Genomic DNA, 19,522 nt, shown 5'->3' on the forward strand with positions numbered 1-19,522 from the left:
ATAGCAGGGCTCTTCCTATCTAAAGGATAAGGATCTGTTTTTTGGCAGGATGCATTCTTACCTGGAAACTCAGAAAGTAACACTGGGTGTGATTAGAGCAAAGACAAAGCACCTATCTTTACATAACTTGAAGCCAGACCTTTATCCTATAAAGGCCCAAGGAGCTGTGTGTCTCTCCCTATAAGAGCACCCACACTGTTAAGAGTGTGTCCCAGCCCTGTGTATTTTTTTCTGCCTGCTTGCCTGCTTGTTTACTTGATGAAGCCCTGCCAAGTTATCTTACCATCACAACTTGTCCAGAAATCCTTATTCTGTGATAGAAGTCAAGGATTCTAAGTGAAAAGTTCCTACATTTAAAGGGAAGCTTCACTAAACACCTCTGTCTGGTGACAATCCATTGTACTTGATAGGCCACAGGTAGGAGGATTTGGACTTGAAGCAGGCCTCAGACAAAACTTTAAACATTATCTGAAAAATAAATAAAGCAAAAAAGGGTCTGGGATTATGGCTCAAGTGTTAGAGCACCTGCCTAGCAAGTTCAAGGTCTAAAAGTTCAATACTGCCAGTATGGACAAACAAAAAAATAACAATCAGTGGTTCCAGGGGAAAAATATAGGGGGTGGGGGCTTATTGCATTTTCCTTCTCACTCCTCCATAGGTTAGATGTTTTGAAAGTAAAATCTGGGGTAAATAGGGATATTATGAACCATTTTATTTTACTTATTTCATTTTTAAACTTTGAATAATTTATTTGTTTCACTCACTAATTATACTTCTTTGAATGGGAATATATACATTATCTACCAACAAAAACTTTATGTAGCTTAAATTTATATTTACCCTATTTTCAGAAACTTGAAAAGCACTACAATTTAAATGAAGAAAGATATACAAAAATTATTTTCCTCTTAGAATTTAAAATAACATTTTTATAACAGTTAAAACCTATTATTAAAATTCAGAATTATAGTTTCTAAATATAAAAAATGGCCATATTTACGTATCTTGATCATTAGTGAAAAAATATATGGTGGCTCCTAAAGCAAGGGAAATTAGCAATTGAGAATTTTCCCTTCTGAGGACTCACAGCTTTTCCTTTACTATTTTTACTTCACTTTTTAAAATACAGACCATTGCTCCAATTAGAAGAATGTTTTCATGGATTTTTAGCTTTGAGTATTGGTTATACATGCTAAGATTTAAGAACTCCCAACAATAAGATTCAGAAAATAACCTACAATTAAAGTAAAATGATCCTAAAGATTTTACTGCACATTGGAATCTGTTATTTAGTATCATTAGTGTTTTTGTCAGTTGTGGGGCCTGAACTCCGGGCCTGGGTGCTGTCCCTCAGCTCTTCAGCTCAAGGCGAGTGCTCTATCACTTGAGCCATAGCGCCACTTCTGGCTTTTTCTGCTTATGTGGTGCTGAGGAATTGAACTTAGGGCCTCATGCATGGCAAGCACTCTACCACTGAGCCAAATTCCCAGCCCTCATTAGTGTTTTTGAATTACATATTTTTTCATTGACATAACGCCTCATCAAACTCATAGTAAATACTTTGCAGTCACAATAATTTCCAAGAATTATAATTCACTTAAGAAAGCATCACAAGACAAGGCTTAGACATATGAAGATTAGGTGTACAGTCATTCAACTCTCACGGTTAAGGAGTACTCATCTCATGGGCACTGTCCTAGTAAGATGTGAAATGAAACTCCATAGCTACATGCATATGATCATATAAATTGATGCTTATTGAAATGACCTCCAAGAAATGGAAACAAGAAGTGTTTTTTTAATTTTACTTATTGTGGATTTTTCCCGTTTTTTCCCTTTTCTCACTTTTTAAAATTTCTATACCTTTTGCTTGTATGTAAATTTCTTGGTTTTGGTGAGGGTAAGGGGAGCACAGAAATGGTCAGACAAAGGGTGAACAAATGCAGCAGTGATACTCACCAGACAATATGCTGAAAATGAACTATAGAACTTGGGGAGGGGGAAATCGGGAGGGAAAAACTGAGAGAAATCAAGAGAAGAGGTGAAACTTCAAAAAGAAATGTACTCATTACCTGAATCATGCAATCATGACCCCTCTGTATATCACCTTTACAATAAAACTTAAAAGAATAAAGTAGACTCCTATTTTACAAAGGATCTGCTAGACATGCTTGTAAAACTAAAAAGAAAATAATTCCAAAAAATGTCAAGAGCTTATGATTATTGTATTTTTTATTGTGAAAATACTGTACAATTACATGGGTAAGATAATGAGTACATTTCTTATCAAGCATTGTAGCCTCCTCTTTTGTTTCCCCTTTCCATCCCTTCCCATCCCTCCCCCCCCCCCCGCCCTACTCGATCCTCCCCCCCACCAAATTTGTAAAGTTTTTTTTTGACATAAGGACTTGTACATCTCATTGTTGCAATGGGTCCACCTGCATCGCTAGTTAAACGATTTGTTTTTTCCCTTCCCCTCCACTAATTATACCAACATGAAATGCAGTGAAAGCAGGGGTTATACCATGGGGGAGGGACATACAAAGCAACAAAGAAATAATCTTATAAATGTGTTAGAAACAATCGCATGAAAGAAAAAAAAACATTTGAATACTTATCTTAGGGTTCATTTCCCTAACATCAACTTATCTGACCTTTTCTACTTGACTCAGACATATACTAGTTATTGAAAATAAGGGAAACCATGGGACCTATGTTTCTTTGTTCCTGGCTTACTTCACTTAATATAATTTTTTCCAAGCCTTTCCATTTCCTAACAAATGATGGAGGCATAGAATTCCATTGTGTATATATACCACATTTTCTTGATCCATTCATCTACTGAAGGGCATCTGGGTTGGTTTCATAACTTAGCTATGATAAATAATGCTGCAATAAACATAGTCATGCTGGTAGCTTTAGTGTGGTCTTGTTTGTGATCATTTGGGTAAATGCCCAAAAGTGGGATTGCCAACAATTTAATGAGACATCTCAGCCTCCTTGAAAAAGAGCAGCAAGACAAACGCCAATCCAGTAGACAGAAAGAAATAATTTAAATTAAATCAGAATTAAATGAATTAGAATCCAAAAAAAAAAACATACAAAGAATCAACAAAACAAAGAGCTGGTTCTTCGAAAAAATTAACAAAATTGACAGACCCTTAGCAAATCTTATCAGAAAAAGAAGAGAACACACCCAAATAAATAAACTCAGAGATGAGAATGGAAACATCACCACAGGAACAACCAAGATTCAGAACATTATAAGGGAATATTTCTCAAAACTTTATGCTAATAAGTTTGAGAACTTGGCAGAAATGGACCTTTTCCTAGCAAATATCGACATGCTGAAACTAAACCAAGATGAGTTAAACCATCTTAACAGGCCCATTTCAAGCATTGAAATACAAACAGCAATAAGAGACCTCCCATCTAAGAAAATCCCCGGACCAGATGGTTTTACAGCGGAATTCTACAAGGCCTTCAAAGCAGAGCTCACACCAATACTCCTCCAACTCTTCAATGAAATTGTATTTCTTTATTTCTTTAATTCTGCTAAAAAACTTAATGAAGTCCAATTTTAGTTAGCAAAGTTTTAGTGTAAAAACTAGTGCATCAACTGGGATGGAGGGGATGACATTGCCCCAATAGAAATATACTCATCACCTGACTTGGTAACACCTGTAAAGAACCTAATGAAGCAAAAGCCAGGACAAATATATTTTTCCTCTAGCTATAACAAAATTACCATTCATTTAGGTAAGTTTTCTTAATCTGTACAATTTTTTTATTGTTAAGATGCTGTACAGAGGGGTTACAGTTACATGAGTAAGGCAATAAGTACATTACTTGTCAATCATTGTTACTCCTTCCCTTCCTTCCTTGTTGTTATCCCTCTATCCCTTCTCTCCCCCAAGGATACAGAGAGGACAGACTATTGGAAATGAACTATATAATTATTTTGTGCTGGTCCTGGGGCTTGATCTCTGGGCGCGGGGCTCTGTCATTGAGCTTCTTTTGCTACAGGTTAGCACTCTACCATTTGATCCACAGTGCCACTTTCAGGTTTTTCTGTGTAATTTGTCAGAGATAAGAGTCTCATAAACTTTCCTGTTCAGACTGGCTTTGAACTGTGATCCTCTGATTCCAGTCTCCTGAGTAGCTAGGATTGTAGACATGAGCCACCAGTGCCCTGCCAAGCTGACCTGAAAAATCACTTTTTTTACGCTGAGGAGACAGAGTGGTCTTTGATGACCTTTTCTTGGATTCTAAATAAAAAGCAACAAAAAATCCCTTCAGTTGTTTTATGTACTTCAGGTCCACTTTCTTATGATTTCAGAACTTTTATTTCTGTTCCAGATTTTCTCTCAGATACATTACGTTCCCCTGCTGTCCCCTTTATTTCAGCTTGTATTTGCCTCACTTTACCAGTTTCAGGGATAGCTCTTGCCACATCTGTTCAAAATAACTGTCTGGAAGTCCATTGTTAGGATCCATCATGACCATCCCAGGGGACCACATGGAGGCAGGCAGACACAGAAGAAAGATTATTGTAAAGTTTATTAGAGGGGCCATATATCCCCCCTGGAGAGGAAGCAATATGGCATCTGCCCCCATCCAGACGGGTAGCTCTGGGGTAAGTTGTATGCAGGTTGGGGAAGATAGGGAATGGCCAGCTATATGGCAGGGAGGAACTCAGGTCTGGGTGGAGCTGAGGACCAGAGGTAGGGATTACGCTAACACCTATAACTGTGAAAACTCTGTTCTTCTTGCTCTGGCTAACAAAAGACTCTATAAGGCCTCCTTGAGCTATAAGTAGTAGATGTATCATGAATGGTTTCATGGTGCTGAAGCTGGAGGCTACAATTTGATTTTCATAGTCAGCTATGCTGAACCACATTAGTTGCTGGACTAATGTTGGGAATAGCACAATAAGATGTGCTTAGATCACACTGATCTAGTATTTCGAGTAGCTCTGTTTCATTTGGACCTTCTACATCCTTGCCTTCCCTTTTGTTCACTATATCCATAGCAGTGGCCAGATCACACATTTGAATGCTGCCATTTTTACGCCTATAAACAAGTAGCATGTTGGGCTGGGAAGGTGGCTCAGTGGTAGAATGCTTGCCTTGCATGCCTGAGGCCCTGGGTTCGATTCCTCAGCACCACATAAGCAAAAAGAAAAAAGCCGGAAGTGGCGCTGTGGCTCAAGTGGTAGAGCGCTAGCCTTGAGCTGAAGAGCTGAGGGACAGCGTCCAGGCCCAGAGTTCAGGCCCCACGACCGGACCCAAAAAAAAAAAACAAGTAGCATGTTGGCTCTGAGCCCATCCTATTGGATCCTTAATATTCTCTCATTGCAAATGATGATATTGAATTACAGTCTACAACTTGAATCTCACATATTCTTTTCCCACTAGATGAGAGTTTTACAAATAGTTTGTGTATGATTGGAACAACTTTCTGGATAAACACCTATTGATCATCTTGCTCTCCTACATCTATTGATCATCAAGAATAGCTGCCATGACTTTCTGTCTCCTCCAAAGACAGTATATTGAATTAGACTGAAAGACTGGAAGCTGGTAGAGTAGAGATTATGCCTCCAAATTGTGTCACTGTCCATGTCCAGAAATGATTATTATCAGTACAGACAGACAAAAGATGCTTGTCTGACAGCATGATTTTCATAACAGGAATTTGGTGAACTGTGAAGGTCTAACAAAGTTGAGCACCTGACTCAACTGTTTCTGGATGCCATGTAATCAGAGCTTGTAATAGGCAATCTTGATCCAGTTACTACTTGTTTTGGGTGTGAGGTAAACGCTCAAAGCAGTAATTTCATCACTGAAACGATGATTGTAGAGTTCAGTAACAAGAAGATCATTATCCTTCATTTGCCAAGGGAACTTCTGCATATCTATAATATATTGATCCATTGTTGCACCCCAACAGAAGGAATAATCCAGCAGTGTTGTAATTAGTTATAGGAATGACATTCTGAATCTGCCAGAGCTGAGTGATGGCATTCCACACTCCCACTTTGCTGGTATGACTGGTGGCTACTAACTGGTTACCAACAAAGAGGGCATAACAGGAACACCAAGGCTGAACATTCCAATTTCCCTTCCACTTCCCTCATCTTGCACACTCCACAGGAAAATGCTACTTTAAGGCAACAGCAACTATTTTTGTCTCCATGTGGATCTTTAATCACTTTTGCATTCAAAGTCCAATCCAAATATGGGCTTGTGAATAATTATTGCCCTCCAGAAGATTCTTTGAGTCTGAAACATACATAAAAACATGCTTATGCAGCTACAATCCAGTTGTGGTGGCCAGCTACTATCAGCATTTTCTGTGGACCCGCAGGAAACCCCAGCCTAACAGTCTCTTCTCCATTTCCAGTGAGTTTCCCCTTCCGCAGGATTTAGTACATTCCTAGAATTAGCAGATCTTCCTGTGTTGTTTATTTTATGACTAGGAATACCTGATAGGAGCAAATAACCATAAGAAAGGATACTGCCACAAGATGACCCCTCCTATTCCGCACATAAAAGAAAATGTTTTTTTTTTGTCGGTCATGAAGCTTGAACTCTGGGCTTGGGTGCTATTACTCAGTTCTTCAGCTCAAGGCAAGTGCTCTACTGCTTGAGCCACAGCACCACTTCCAGTTTTCTAGTGGTTTATTGAGATAAGAATTTCATGGACTTTCCTGCCTGGGCTGGCTTTGAACCATGATCCTCAGATCTCAGCCTCCTGAGTAGCTAGGATTACAGGTGTGAGCCACCAGTGCCCGGCACTTTTTGTTGCTGTTGGTGGTCGTGGGTCTTGAACTCTCGGCCTGGGCGCTGTCCCTCAGCTCAAGGCGAGCGCTCTACCACTTGAGCCACAGCACCACTTCAGAAAACCTCTTATTAAGGGGCGTTTCCATAATATTCTGCTTCATATCCGAGAACATTTACATTTGCTCCCCTTAAGTTCTTTTGTCCAAATAAAATTTAAAATGCTGCTGGATCTCTATCAATAAACATACCAATAATTTAAGGGTAAACAAAAGGAGGAGGCTGCAATGCTTGGTAAGAAATGTACGCATTATCCTGCCCATGTAATTGTAACCCCTCTGTACAGTATGTTCACAAATAAAAAAAATTTAAAAAAATGCAATCGGAAAAAAACAAAAAGAAAATGGCAGCATCCTTCTCAAACATTTAAATCCATAATAATCTCATTCTCATGCAATATTTTAAGTCTTTTGCAATCTCATGCAATATGTTAAGTCTTTTGCAATCACAAAATTATATAACCTATGAATGTGTGTGGCATATAGTAATCTGTCAAAGATATAATAAATGTGGTTCTCTTTTAGTAATAGAACTAAAGTATATTGGCTAAGTGTATCAGCCTGAAAATGAAATTTCATCATTTGGGACATGGATGGAACTGGAAATCATTATGTTAAGTGAAATAAACCAGACCCAGAAAGATAAAAAAAAAAAACATACCAATAATTTTATCTTGAAGTGTTGAAATTCTTCCAGTCAGAAAGCTGGGAAAAAGGATATAGAATCCACACAAGGGTCTGTCTTAACAGCCTAGATACCCTACAATAGATGAGTGAATCCAAAAAAAATGTGGTACCTATACACAATGGAATTTTACACAGTCATATGTCATTTGCAGGGAAATGGATGGACCTAGAACAAAGCATGTTAAATGAAGTAAGCCAACCTCAGACAGACAAACTGCACATTTTTTCTCTCATATGCAGAAGTTAGATTTAAAGTACAAGATAAATTTTATAAGAATCTAGGCATTCACACACAGTAAGACCAAAGGAGAACATTCTTAGGGAGGAACATAGAGGTGCATGCCTCCATGCCTCTGATCATATAAAATAGTATTTATCAAAATGAACTTCAGAAAATGGAAACAAGAGGGTTTTTTCTTTGTTATGGCTTTTCTTTTCTTTTCTTTTTGTCTTGTTTGTTCGTTTATCTGTCTTTTAAGGGTGGCACAGAAATGGAGGGACAAAGGGTGAACAAATGCAGTGGTGGTACTCACTAGACACTGTTGAAAATGAACTATACAACTTGTGGGTAGGGACAGGAGGGAAAAACTGGGAGAGCTTGATGGAAGTGGTAACATTGTCCAAAAAGAAATGTACTGTTGGCTGGGCATGGGTAGATCATGCCTATAATCCTAGCTATTCAGGAGGTTGAGATGTAAAGATCACAGCTGGCAGCCAGCCAGGGAAGGAAAGTTGGTGAGACATTTTTCTCCAATAAACTACTTTAAAAAGCCAAAAGTGGTGCTGTGGCTCAAGTGGTAGAGCACTAGCCTTTGAGCCAAAGAAGCTCAGGGACAGCACACAGGCCTGGAGTTCAAGCCCCAGGGCTAGCAAAAAAGAAAGAGAGAGTGGGGGGGGGGGGAAGGCGGGATGGAAAGAAGGAGGGAAGGAAGGAAGGAAGGAAGGAAGGAAGCAACAAAGGAAGGAAGCAAGGAAGGAAGGAAGTCTTCACCTGACTTAACTGTAACAGTAACTCCTTTGGCAATGCCCTGCAGCTATGTCTGGCCATTTGGGGTGCACATGCCATGCTGCACTGAGCTGCTTCTCTAGCAGGGGCTGGGGCCCAGGCAGGAGGAGGCAGATACAGGACCAGTGGTGGGGTGTCGGGGCGGGGGAGATGGAGTAGGGAGTGGGAGGGCAGGAGTCACGTGATGCCTCATCTTCCCTGGGTTTGGGTGGGACTCTTTCACATCCACCTGGGCCCCTCCACCTCCAAGGCACAAACGAGGCCTGGACTGGGCCCTTGCAGCTTATAGGCCATCAGGCTGCCTGGGCCGCTCCTCAGAGTGAGGCCATACACATTGCTACCACCACCTCCTTGGCGCCAGAGGTGGTGGGCACTGCAGTAACAATCATTCTGGGCCTCAACCATTTTATTTTAACCAACTTGAAGAGGTAATAAAAGGTCATCGATTTCTAGAAAACATATACAAGAAGGATTGGCAGTCCTGCATCCTTACATTACCATGAGAGATCTCTATCAGGCAACTATTAGAAACAAAACAAAAAACACACTCCAGAATATTCCCTATCAAATTCTTAAAAACAGGGCTGGGAATGTGGCTTAGTGATAGAGTGCTTGCCTTGCATGCATGAAGCCCTGGGTTCGATTCCTCAGTACCATATATACAGAAAAAGCCAGATGTGGTGCTGTGGCTCAAGTGGTAGAGTGCTAGCCTTGAGCAAAAGAGGCTCAGAGACAGTGCCCAGGCCCTGAGTTCAAGCCCCAGGACTGGAAAAAAATGTTTTAAAAATTATCTAGGGAGGGCTGGGAAGGTGGCTCAGTGGTAGAGCGCTTGCCTTGCATGCCTGAGGCCCTGGGTTCAATTCCTCAGCACCACATAAGCAAAAAGAAAAAAGCCAGAAGTGGCGCTGTGGATCAAGTGGTAGAGCGCTAGCCTTGAGCTGCAGAGCTGAGGGACAGCGCCCAGGCCCAGAGTTCAGGCCCCACAACCGGACCCCCAAAAAAAATAATAATCTAGGGATACATTTCTTCAGTTTGACAGAAATTCCTGAAGGAAATTGAAAAGAAGGGACAGTAACATTACACTCTAATGATATAGAAAAAAGAAACAACAACAGAAAGGCTGTTGATGAACTGATTTTCTACAGGATAGGATACATTAAGGAAAGTACCTGAGATGCCATGAATAAAAGGGATTCATTCTAGGAATACAAACTTGATTAATGTCAGAAAATACAGTAAAATACTTTGCCATATGAACACAGCAGAGGAAGAAAACATCATCTTCATATTTTAAAAAGGTAATTAGAAAACTTAAATATGGATTGGTTACAGATTATTCCTAAGGGAGTCAGAATTGTAGACATACAATTAACTTACAGGAATAGTTTTATAAACACATTTTAATGGACATACCATGTTAATAAAATTATACAGCATTTACATCATCCTCCAAACTCTTAATGTCTTCTGATTGGAAACCAATTTGCTAAATCCTCAAGAGCTGGCAATCCCTGATTCACTCTGGTGTTTTCCAAGTCACGTGGCTGCAGTCATAGAGTATGTTATTGGCTTCCTTCTCAGAAACTCATATGGGACTTCTGAAGGTACAATGGACATTCAGACAGCCTCTAGACCAGGGATGTGTTTACCTGGCTTGATTGTTTTATACCTATCTACCAAATTGAAATTATGTGCTCCTGGTACCGGTGATTCTACATTTAATTGACATAGTTAATTTTTATACATGGGCAGGATTATTAATTAAACATGAATAATTTTTTAAGTGGAAGTGAGTCTTTGAGCTAGGGGAGCTCTAAAACCCAGGTGACCCCTGGAGGCATAAGAGAGGGGTAGTAACTGGAGAGAGGAAGAAATGTCAGTGACCCCGGTTGCAAATTTTAAGTTTCTTGCTCTGAAAAGTGGTTACTGGGACATTCACCCTACACAGCCACAGGTGGCCATTCACACTGGGACATAAGAAGATGGCACCTGGGAACAAAACAAAGATAATTTGTGTATTTACCCTGAAGGTCACAATATATAAAGACAGACCCCTCTACCCACAAAGAGAAGAGTTTATTTTCCCTTAAAGGAAATGAATAATGATGAAATGTGGATGGGAGAAAGAGTTCTTGAAGATTAAGGACTGATAAGCCTGAAGCCCAATGTCATCTAAGAATTTGTGATGTACAAGACTGGAATCTGTGAATGTCACTTACCATGAGAATTTCCTACTGTGAGTGGCACTTTACAACCCCTAGAGAGAGGACAGCACTGTAACAGGATTCTCTGCAGCCTGGGAGAGCCCACTTTGCTCATCGGTGCTGGCTAGCTTGCTGGTCCTTGGTTTCTTTTTCCCTAACAGGAGTCCCAGGAACCATTTTTTTCTTTCAGCAAAGTAAAGGGTCATGTTGGGAAATAAAAGTGCAAGGAGCCCTGACACCTGGTCCAGGTGGGACTTTGCTTGGTCTTCTATAGTGCCTCTGTCTAAAGGTAGGCAAACAGACCAGACAACCTCACTCTGAGCTCACTGTGAGTGGAGTGGCACGAGATAGGGTAGTGCAATTTATTTTGGATGTGTATGGAGTTTGAAGGATAAAAGGACACAGACACAGAAAGAAGGTGTAAACTTCCTCCTCTCCAATGGGGCCCAGATGGGCTTCTTTTACCTGAGCCTCAGAACCTGCTCCTTACTTCCCTAGAGATTGAAGGCTCAGTCCCATCTGCCTTTATGCATACTACAATAGTATTGTGCTGGTCAACTATGTTTATTGCAGCATTATTTACCATAGCTAAGATATGGAACCAACCCAGATGCCCCTCAGTAGATGAATGGATCAAGAAAATGTGGTATATATACACAATGGAATTCTATGCCTCCATCAGAAAGAATGACATTGCCCCATTTGTTAGGAAATGGAAAAACTTGGAAAAAATTATATTAAGTGAAGTAAGCCAGGCCCAAAGAAACATAGGTCCCATGGTTTCCCTTATTTGTAATATCTAGTATATGTATGAGTCAAGCGGAAAAGGTCAGATAATGTGATGTCAGGAAAATGAACCCTTAGATATGTATTTTAATGTTTTTTTCTTTCATGCATGTGTTTCTAACACATTTATAAGATTATCTCTTTGTTGCTTTGTATGTCCCTCCCCCACAGTATAACCCCTGCTTTCACTATATTTGATGTCAGTATAACTTGTGGAGGAGATGGGGAAAAACCAGTTGTTTAAGGATACAGGCGGACCTGTTGCAACAATGAGAAGTACAAGTTGTCATGTCCAAAACGAGCTTTACAACGTCGGTGTGGGGGACGGGTGGGGGGGGAAGGAGGGGAAGGAGAAGGATTGGGATTGGGGGGGAGGGGGGAGGCTGGGAAGGGATGTGAAGGGTAAACCAAAGGAGGAGGCTGCAATGCTTGGTAAGAAATGTACGCATTATCCTGCCCATGTAATTGTAACCCCTCTGTACAGTATGTTCACAAATAAAATAAAATTAAATTAAAAAAATAGTATTGTGCTGGTTTAATTTGAATATGAGCAGAGACCAGACTGTGTGTTCAGAGGGAGACAGTTCAGAGGGAGACAGTCACCAAGTCTGTGAAAGGGGCTTCAAGCTTGATTCACAGAAATACATCAAACTGATATAGAAAAACCAGTAAGCCAACAGTCTATGACTGATCCTCATACATATGTGTGTGCTGGTATGTTGGTACTTGGGCTTGAATCAGAGCCTCACACTCTCACTTGGTTTTCCCTTTCATTTGGCTTTTTCATTCAAAGCTGGTACTCTACCACTCAAAGCAGCTTGCAGTTGTTTTTCTTGCCAGTTAATTAAGAGATAAGAACTTCTTGGACTGTTCTACATGGGCTTGTTGTGAACCATGATCCTCATAACTTAGCTTCCTGAATAGCTAGGATTATAGGCTTGAGATACTAGCACCTGACTTGATCCTCATACTTCTTCAGAAAAAAACAACAACAACAAAAAGGAAACAACAGAAAAACCCATTAGGATTTGAGTGCAATGGGGCTTTACCACTAAGGCTCAGTTACTACACACTGTGGATGTGTGCCCATGATGATGGCGCTATATTGGTGTTTTCTGCCAGTGGGATGTCAAAATTCCTTTCTGAGCTGGGCCTCCACATCCACCATTACTTGAAAGACGCTGAGCCAGGTGACGTTGTTCGGGATGGGGCTCTTATTCTAAGCTAGGCAGACAAAAGAAGCGGGAAAAGGAGGACACGCCCTCTCTTACCAGGCTCCGCCCCTACCCACTGCCCACCTGGGGGTTGGCCACAAAGGTATGTAGTGTCATTCCTATTGGCTAGGGCCTTGACTGACATGACACCAAACGTGACCTGATTGGTGGAAGACAGGCCAATGAAAAGGCTGTGCAGTGTTCTCGTGAGCACGAAAGCCTCACGTTGTTTGGTGCAGATGCTTCCGGTGCGTGTGGTAAAAGCCCCAGCATATGCTGTGCTCACCCTGTGGTGACCAGGCCGACGGCTTCAGCAAAGCTGGACACTGGAGACATGAGCTCTAGCCGTGAGGCATCCACTCAGGGAGGTGGTTTTGGCGCAGAGGGTGGGGAACGCTCTGGTGTCTATAGGGTAGTCCATGGAGGACCCATGGCGCCTAGCCTCGTCTTTGACCCTGTTCCTCCACGGAAAGATGAGGAAGAGGAAGACCTTACAAGGTCCCAAGGCTGCGAGTTCAATTTAGATTCTGAATTAGAGGTGATAGAGGCGGGAGGAGCTGTCTTGCAGGGTGGAGAAGAATCTGGTTCCTCAGTGGAAGGTAAGGGGGGTGCTCAGTCCTCCGTACCGGACTTCAATGTTGAGAAGACAGTCATGCAGCACCCTACCTATCAGGTGGCCCGAGGCATGCACAGATTCCCAGCACGGGAAAGATGCACAACCACCCTAGCCACCACTTGGGCAGAAGTAGCCTCAGGCCCCACGGGGAGAGACCCACAGGTCTCCAGTGGTAGAGGCACGCTGGCCCCCAGTGGGAGAGGCTCGCTGCGGGGAAGAGGTACACTGGTTTCTGGCGGGAGAGTCATGCTTCTCACTAGTGGGCGAGGTACACTGGCCCCCAGTCATGTGGGAGCACAGCAGGCCTCTACCACCTCCCTACACTCAAGTACACCTGAGCTAGGCAGGGCTTGGGAAAAGAGAGGCTGTGCAGTTAGAAAAACGGTCAGTCAGAGAACCGAGTCACCCTCCTCTGACACTAAGACTTCAGAAGAATCCAGTGAGATAGCACCAATGAGGGTGACCATTAGCTTGAAACATGGAGATCAGACCAAGTTAGACAACCCCAAGGAATCAGAAGACAGAGCTGGAAACTCTGATGGTCAGGACCAGGAGAATTCTGATGCTATACCTAATAGGATGCCACTCACTTCTCAGGAATTAAGCACAAACAGGGAAAACCAGGCTGCTGGAGAGCAAGAAGCCTCTTCCCATAAGAAAAAAACAACTGTTGTCAGGGCTAAGGGAGGAAACAGGCCCACCTATACAGTGGCTGCTGCTGCAGGTGACTTGTCCAGGAGCAATCCTAGAAAGAAGATGACTTGTGAGAAGAAATTCCCAGAAAGTGACTCTAGTGTTATGTTGGGAAGAATCTTCCCTCCTTGGGGGCAAAGGATCAAGGCACCTCACCAGGAAGCAGCTTCCTTACCTCCAATCTCATGTGTTCCTGTGTTTCTGAATTCCAAATCATCTTCATCTCTGAGTCCTGGACCGAAGCAGTCCAAGCAAGATGGCACTTTGAGGAGATCTAGGACTTGGAGAAGAAGGGAGACTCAGACTGTGGCCAGAGAAGATCATGAGTTAAATAGAGATCCTGTCCTTCAAGCCCAGGTGAGTAAACCATCTTCCTTGCATCTACCTCTGTTAATACACATTGTATTTGTCCATGTTCCCTCTGCCTCTTGTTCAGGGTGTGTCACTGGAAACCCACTGTCATTAGGTTGCCAAAATCAGATCTTTGTAGTAAGGGTGAATATTAAGAGAGAATTTGGTAGACACAACTCAGGGTTTGGCATGTTCTGGGTATTTTCTGCCTCTACAGACTGGGGTGAGGATGGAGGCAGGGCTGGGTGCTGAGTTGAGCCTGAAGATTGCTTACTGTCTGGGGTGTGCAGCTTCATTGTTTCATCAGCCAAATGATTTTTCCCTCCCAGGGATTCTGCAAACCTGGGAGTGTGTGTGTGTGTGTGTGTGTGTGTGTGTGTGTGTGTGTGTGTGTGTGTGTGTGTGTGTGTGTGTGTGTGTGTGTGTGTGTGTGTGTGTGTGTGTGTGTGCGCGCGCGCTGGTCCTGGGGCTGAACTTAGGGCTTGGGCACTGTCCCTCAGTTTTTGTGCGCAAGGCTAGCACCCTACCACTTGAGCCACACCTCCACTTCTGGCTTTTTAGTGGTTAATTGGAGGTAAGAGTATCAGGGTCTTTCTTGTCTTTGAACTCTGATCCTCAAATTTTAGTCTCTTGAGTAGCTAGAATTAAAGGTGTGAACCACTGTTGCCTGGTTTGGGATTTATGGTACCCCAGGTTTCTTCTTAGTCAGCTCTGCCTCCTGACCTGAAGCTAACAGAGGCAGAAAGAGCTGATGAAATGAGCCTCTCTCAATGGACAGAAATGCATACACACCATTGTATTAAGTGACTTAGTCTAGACTCAGAAACACACATACTGAATAATTTCTCTAATGTGAAGAAGCTAGATCGAAGGGAAGACAATGGGCATGACCATAAATGTGGAACCACTGGGAGGTAATGGTCTGAGGGAGGAAGGGTAAAATAGAGCCAGGTGGTAGTAGAAGACTATGATTAAAGTATACTGTAGGTATGAATGAAAAAATCATAATGAAACTTACTTAGAAAAATTCTAAGGAGATTTGAAATGGATTTTAAAACAGAAGCAAGATAAGGTAATAGGAGGTAGATGAATATGACTGAAATATCTTAATACATGTATGGAAATTTCAGAATGAAACACCCCATGTCCAATTATATAGGGTGATAAAAAACAAAAAGAATGCTAAAAATAGAAAAAAAATTTTAAGACACACGGTTTTTTTCTTTTTCTTTTCTTCTTTTATCTAAGTGGTAATAAGGAAAAGAGATCCCTCTGATTTCACAAGTTGCAAATCAGTATCATATTGCTGTAGGAAAGGGGGTTTAAGTCACATTGTACAGGAGCACGGGACCTATTCATGGTATCACAACCAAGTTTTCTGCCACAAACAATTCTATTTTCAGGCTTTGATCCTCAGAGGAAGACTCTACATTTGTGGTCATGAACTTTTGAGTGGCAATGACCCAAATTGGTCAAGGATCTATATGTTCCCATAGGCAGAATTACTGTGAATTACCATTAAACTTGGATGCCAAATGGTAAATGTCTCACTCCTAGTCCCAGCATTGCAATATAATCTCTATAACTATCTGTACAACTTTACAACAGAATCGTATTTCAGTGACTATTTTGATATCAGATTAAATTTTCCAAAAAGTTATACATAATTCAGGTCTAAAAAATAGAAAAATGTTGTATGTGATTTTTTTCCTTTTTCTTTTTCTGCTTTTTGGGGGAGAAGTGACACAGAAAGGGAGGGAGGAAGGGCAAACAAATTCAGTCATGGTATTCAGTATATACCATGTGGAAAATGAACTGTGAAACTTGTGGGCAGGAACAGGAGGTAAGCTGGGGAAAGTGAAGGAAGGGATGACATTGTCCAAAAGAGAAATATACACATTATGTAAATTGTGAAATAGCAACCCTTCTATACAATACCTTAATAATAAAATTATATTTAAAAATAGAGAGGAAATAACTGCAATGTTACAGTTCCCTCTGTTTTCCCTCCCAGACCTCAACCCATATAAATAAATATTCAGTGAGAAATTTTTGTTTTAGCTTTCTACATACAGACCAGGACCACCTTACTTGTTGCATCGTGGAGAACTCAGCAGTGGCGATGCCCACACCGGAGCCCCATATATTTCACAAATATCACAGCCCTTACCCCAGAGACAGAGGAGTATCACCCCTAGAAGCTTTGCACCTTCTGGTGAGTATTGTGGTTTTGAAAACAGTGGAAAAAATGGAGTGAGGAGGAAGGAAATGTCTACTTCTATTACTTCTAGAGGGAAAAGGGGACTCAGCATTGTTTCCAGGCTACCCTGACTACCTAGACAGTGCTCCTACAGGAAAGGGAACATGGACAGGGCTGAACTCAAGCAGCAATGTGCCCTGTAGGTGGGGTTTATGCAGTGATTAGTAACAGTGCCCAAATTCCAGTCCAGAAGCTGACTTTCAGCACAAGGGAGCCTTTTCTAGCATCAACCCCAGAGCCACAGTACTAGGATATTATATCCAGTAACAGGATATTTGAGGGCCAGGGAAGGCAGATCCAGGGAAGGGTGAAGTTGATGCCATAGGGGGGGGATGTTGCCCCCATTTTAGAGTCCATGAGATCCTTTTCATCTCTCACTCTTAAGAGGCTGGATTTTTGTGTTCTTTTTAGGTGACCAGGAACCACTCACACATGCCACAGATCCGGAAAGGTCACAACAACCATCTGGAGAACAAGGCTGTCCACGGGTAATGTTTCCTTTCATCCCTAGAGTCCTGGCCCATATAGGTGGTAGGCTCAGTGTACAGGTTAAGCACTCTTCCCCATCAAGCACCCCAATGGATAGAGGGTATCTCCTTTCCATTGAGGCTTTTTTTGTGATTCTTTCTACACAGCTGTGGGTCATGGAGGTTGTAAGGCCTAGGGCAGGTGGGAGGATTAGGACAGAGGACAGCACATTAATCATCATTTCTTTTTCTCTTGGGTCTGCTGGCCTAGTGTCCGGTGCTACAGAAGGAAATAGAGAAGCTCAAGGATCAACTAGGTATGATGGAATAGGGACAGAGGCAGGGGCTGGAACAGAAAGACAGCTGGGTATATGGGAGCAGGTATCTATGGCAGGGCTGGCTGCACTTACAGGTAGGACCAATATTCCCCTTGGATTAAAAACAAAACAAAACAAAACAACAACCAGGCCTGCCTGGAACCTTCTGTGTAGTGACTAGCTGGTACATGAGCAAAGAATCGCAGCATGTGCCCTGCTAACAAATCCCAGAGATATTCTTTCAGCACCTTCAGAGATGCCTCCTTTATTTTCCCCTATAAGTGCTAGTTGGTGTGGTTTGTTTGGTATTCCTTCTCCCTTTTTTTTGTATGTCAGTCCTTGAGCTTGAACTCGGAGCCTGGATGCTGTCCCTAAGCTTATTTTGCTCAAGGCTAGCACTCTACCACTTAAGGTACACCCCACTTTCAGCTGTTTTTTTGGTAGTTTATTGCAGATAAGAATTTTATGGACCTTCCTGCCAGGGTTGGATTTGAACCATGATCAGCAGATCTCAGCTTCCTTAGTAGCTAGAATTACAGGCGTGAGCCACCAGTGCCCTGACATGTTTATTGTTTTTAAGATGTCTTGATGGCCATGCTCCACCCTTGCTAACTACTGGTTCAGGTTTCTGTGGTGTGAGGGATATTTTTACACTCAGTTCTGGTGATGAGTGGGTGGGGGTCAGAACTAGAGCATTTGAACACAGACGTCAATTTGCAGGACTGCTAGTTTTCTGGTTGCAGTGGGGAGGCAGGATGGATTCCTGCATCCCTTTGTCTGGAGTACCCACTTAGGCTTCTCTGTTTCAGCGGCTATTCAGTTCCTCAATGAGAAGTTCCAGTCTTTTGGAGGTAAGTGCTTACTTAACCTTAACCTTTCACATAACCCTGGTTGTTGAAACACATTTCTGGCTCATCCTGACTCTGCTTTCCTTGATAGTATGAACCCAGCATCTTCAATCAAGACAAGTGGCCAGTGCTGTGGAGCCCAGGAATTGTGATACAGCTGGTTTAATCGGGGTCATCTGCAGCCAGTTCCTCCTCTCAACCCCATCTTTTGTCCCCTGCTCACCCTAGCTGACAGAAGTTCCAAATTAAATATTTTTTTTGTGTTTTTTGGTCTCCAGTCTCTCTCTCTCTCTCTCTCTCTCTCTCTCTCTCTCTCTCTCTCTCTCTCTCTCTCTCTCTCTCTCTCTCTCTCTCTCTCTCTCTCTCTCTCACTCTCTCTCTCCTCTTCTCTCTACCTCTTCCCCCATCGCCCCTCCCAGTTTGGGGTCATATGAACAAGAGAATAGTGGGGGAGGGGGTGTCCTGTCTCAAAAAAGTGAAGTGAAAGAGGCGTGCCATGGCATAATAGGATGAGCCCTCTTTATGAGTGCAGTCTGGTCCAACCCTGAGTGGAGCCCTGCACTCAGGCTTACCTTGGTTCCCTCAGTCTGGGTTCTGGATGTACTTGGCCTGGTTAAACTTACATTTCCTCAATCTTCCCGTAGGCCTTCTCCCTACCCTTGCCTTCCTTCTCTGGGAATCTTCCATCTTATTCCCTGTTTGCACAGGAGCCTAATGAGCCCCTTCCAGAGCTCTAGTCTCTCCTTTCCTCCTTGGTTCTCCTGACCTGTCAGGAAGGGTGTGACTTCCAACCCCCAACATGCCTGTCACTGCTGCTACCTCTGCCTGTGTCTTAAACTTCTCTGTAGGGCACATCGGACCTTCTCCCACTCCTGGACCACCTTTCACCTGTCTCTTACACAGAGGGTTTGTCTGAGTGTCCCATGCAGCCCTCAGCCATGAGCATTTCTTGTTTTTTGGTTCCTCTTCTTAATCCATAGACCCACTCTCAGATGGTTGTTTACCATCACCTTTGAGGTAAGGGCATTGACAGAAGGTCTTTCTTCACCAAGACTAGCTTTCTAGAGTGGAGCAGTCACTGTATCACTAATGCCCACAATGGGTTTAAGGTCTATGAGGAGTGTTGTTTATCTAGCATTTAGAATTGCTAGTTTTTCACCAAACTCATTCATTCTACTTAGTAATGGTACTTTCATTTTTTGTTTCCCGTCCTAGGAAGTCAGGAATGGCTT

At 42.4% G+C, this 19,522-nt stretch overlaps 1 protein-coding gene and 1 pseudogene across 1 annotated transcript; one reads left to right on the forward strand and one right to left on the reverse strand.

Annotated features, from left to right (window-relative positions):
- Positions 1–3,793: 3,793 nt before the first annotated feature.
- Positions 3,794–12,855, reverse strand: LOC138839853 (BTB/POZ domain-containing protein KCTD3-like; annotated as a pseudogene).
- A 313-nt stretch (positions 12,856–13,168) lies between these two features.
- LOC138839855 (uncharacterized protein CXorf49 homolog) lies at positions 13,169–18,416 on the forward strand. Its single transcript, XM_070039365.1, has 6 exons — positions 13,169–14,404; positions 16,460–16,613; positions 17,070–17,146; positions 17,397–17,442; positions 18,252–18,293; positions 18,382–18,416. The coding sequence occupies exons 1-6, from the start codon at positions 13,169–13,171 to the stop codon at positions 18,384–18,386; spliced, it is 1,560 nt and encodes a 519-aa protein (XP_069895466.1). The 3' UTR covers positions 18,387–18,416.
- Positions 18,417–19,522: the final 1,106 nt, after the last annotated feature.

Source organism: Dipodomys merriami, unplaced genomic scaffold, assembly GCF_024711535.1.
Source record: "Dipodomys merriami isolate MVZ:Mamm:240054 unplaced genomic scaffold, mDipMer1.0.p SCAF_3, whole genome shotgun sequence".
Taxonomy (NCBI): Eukaryota; Metazoa; Chordata; class Mammalia; order Rodentia; family Heteromyidae; genus Dipodomys; species Dipodomys merriami.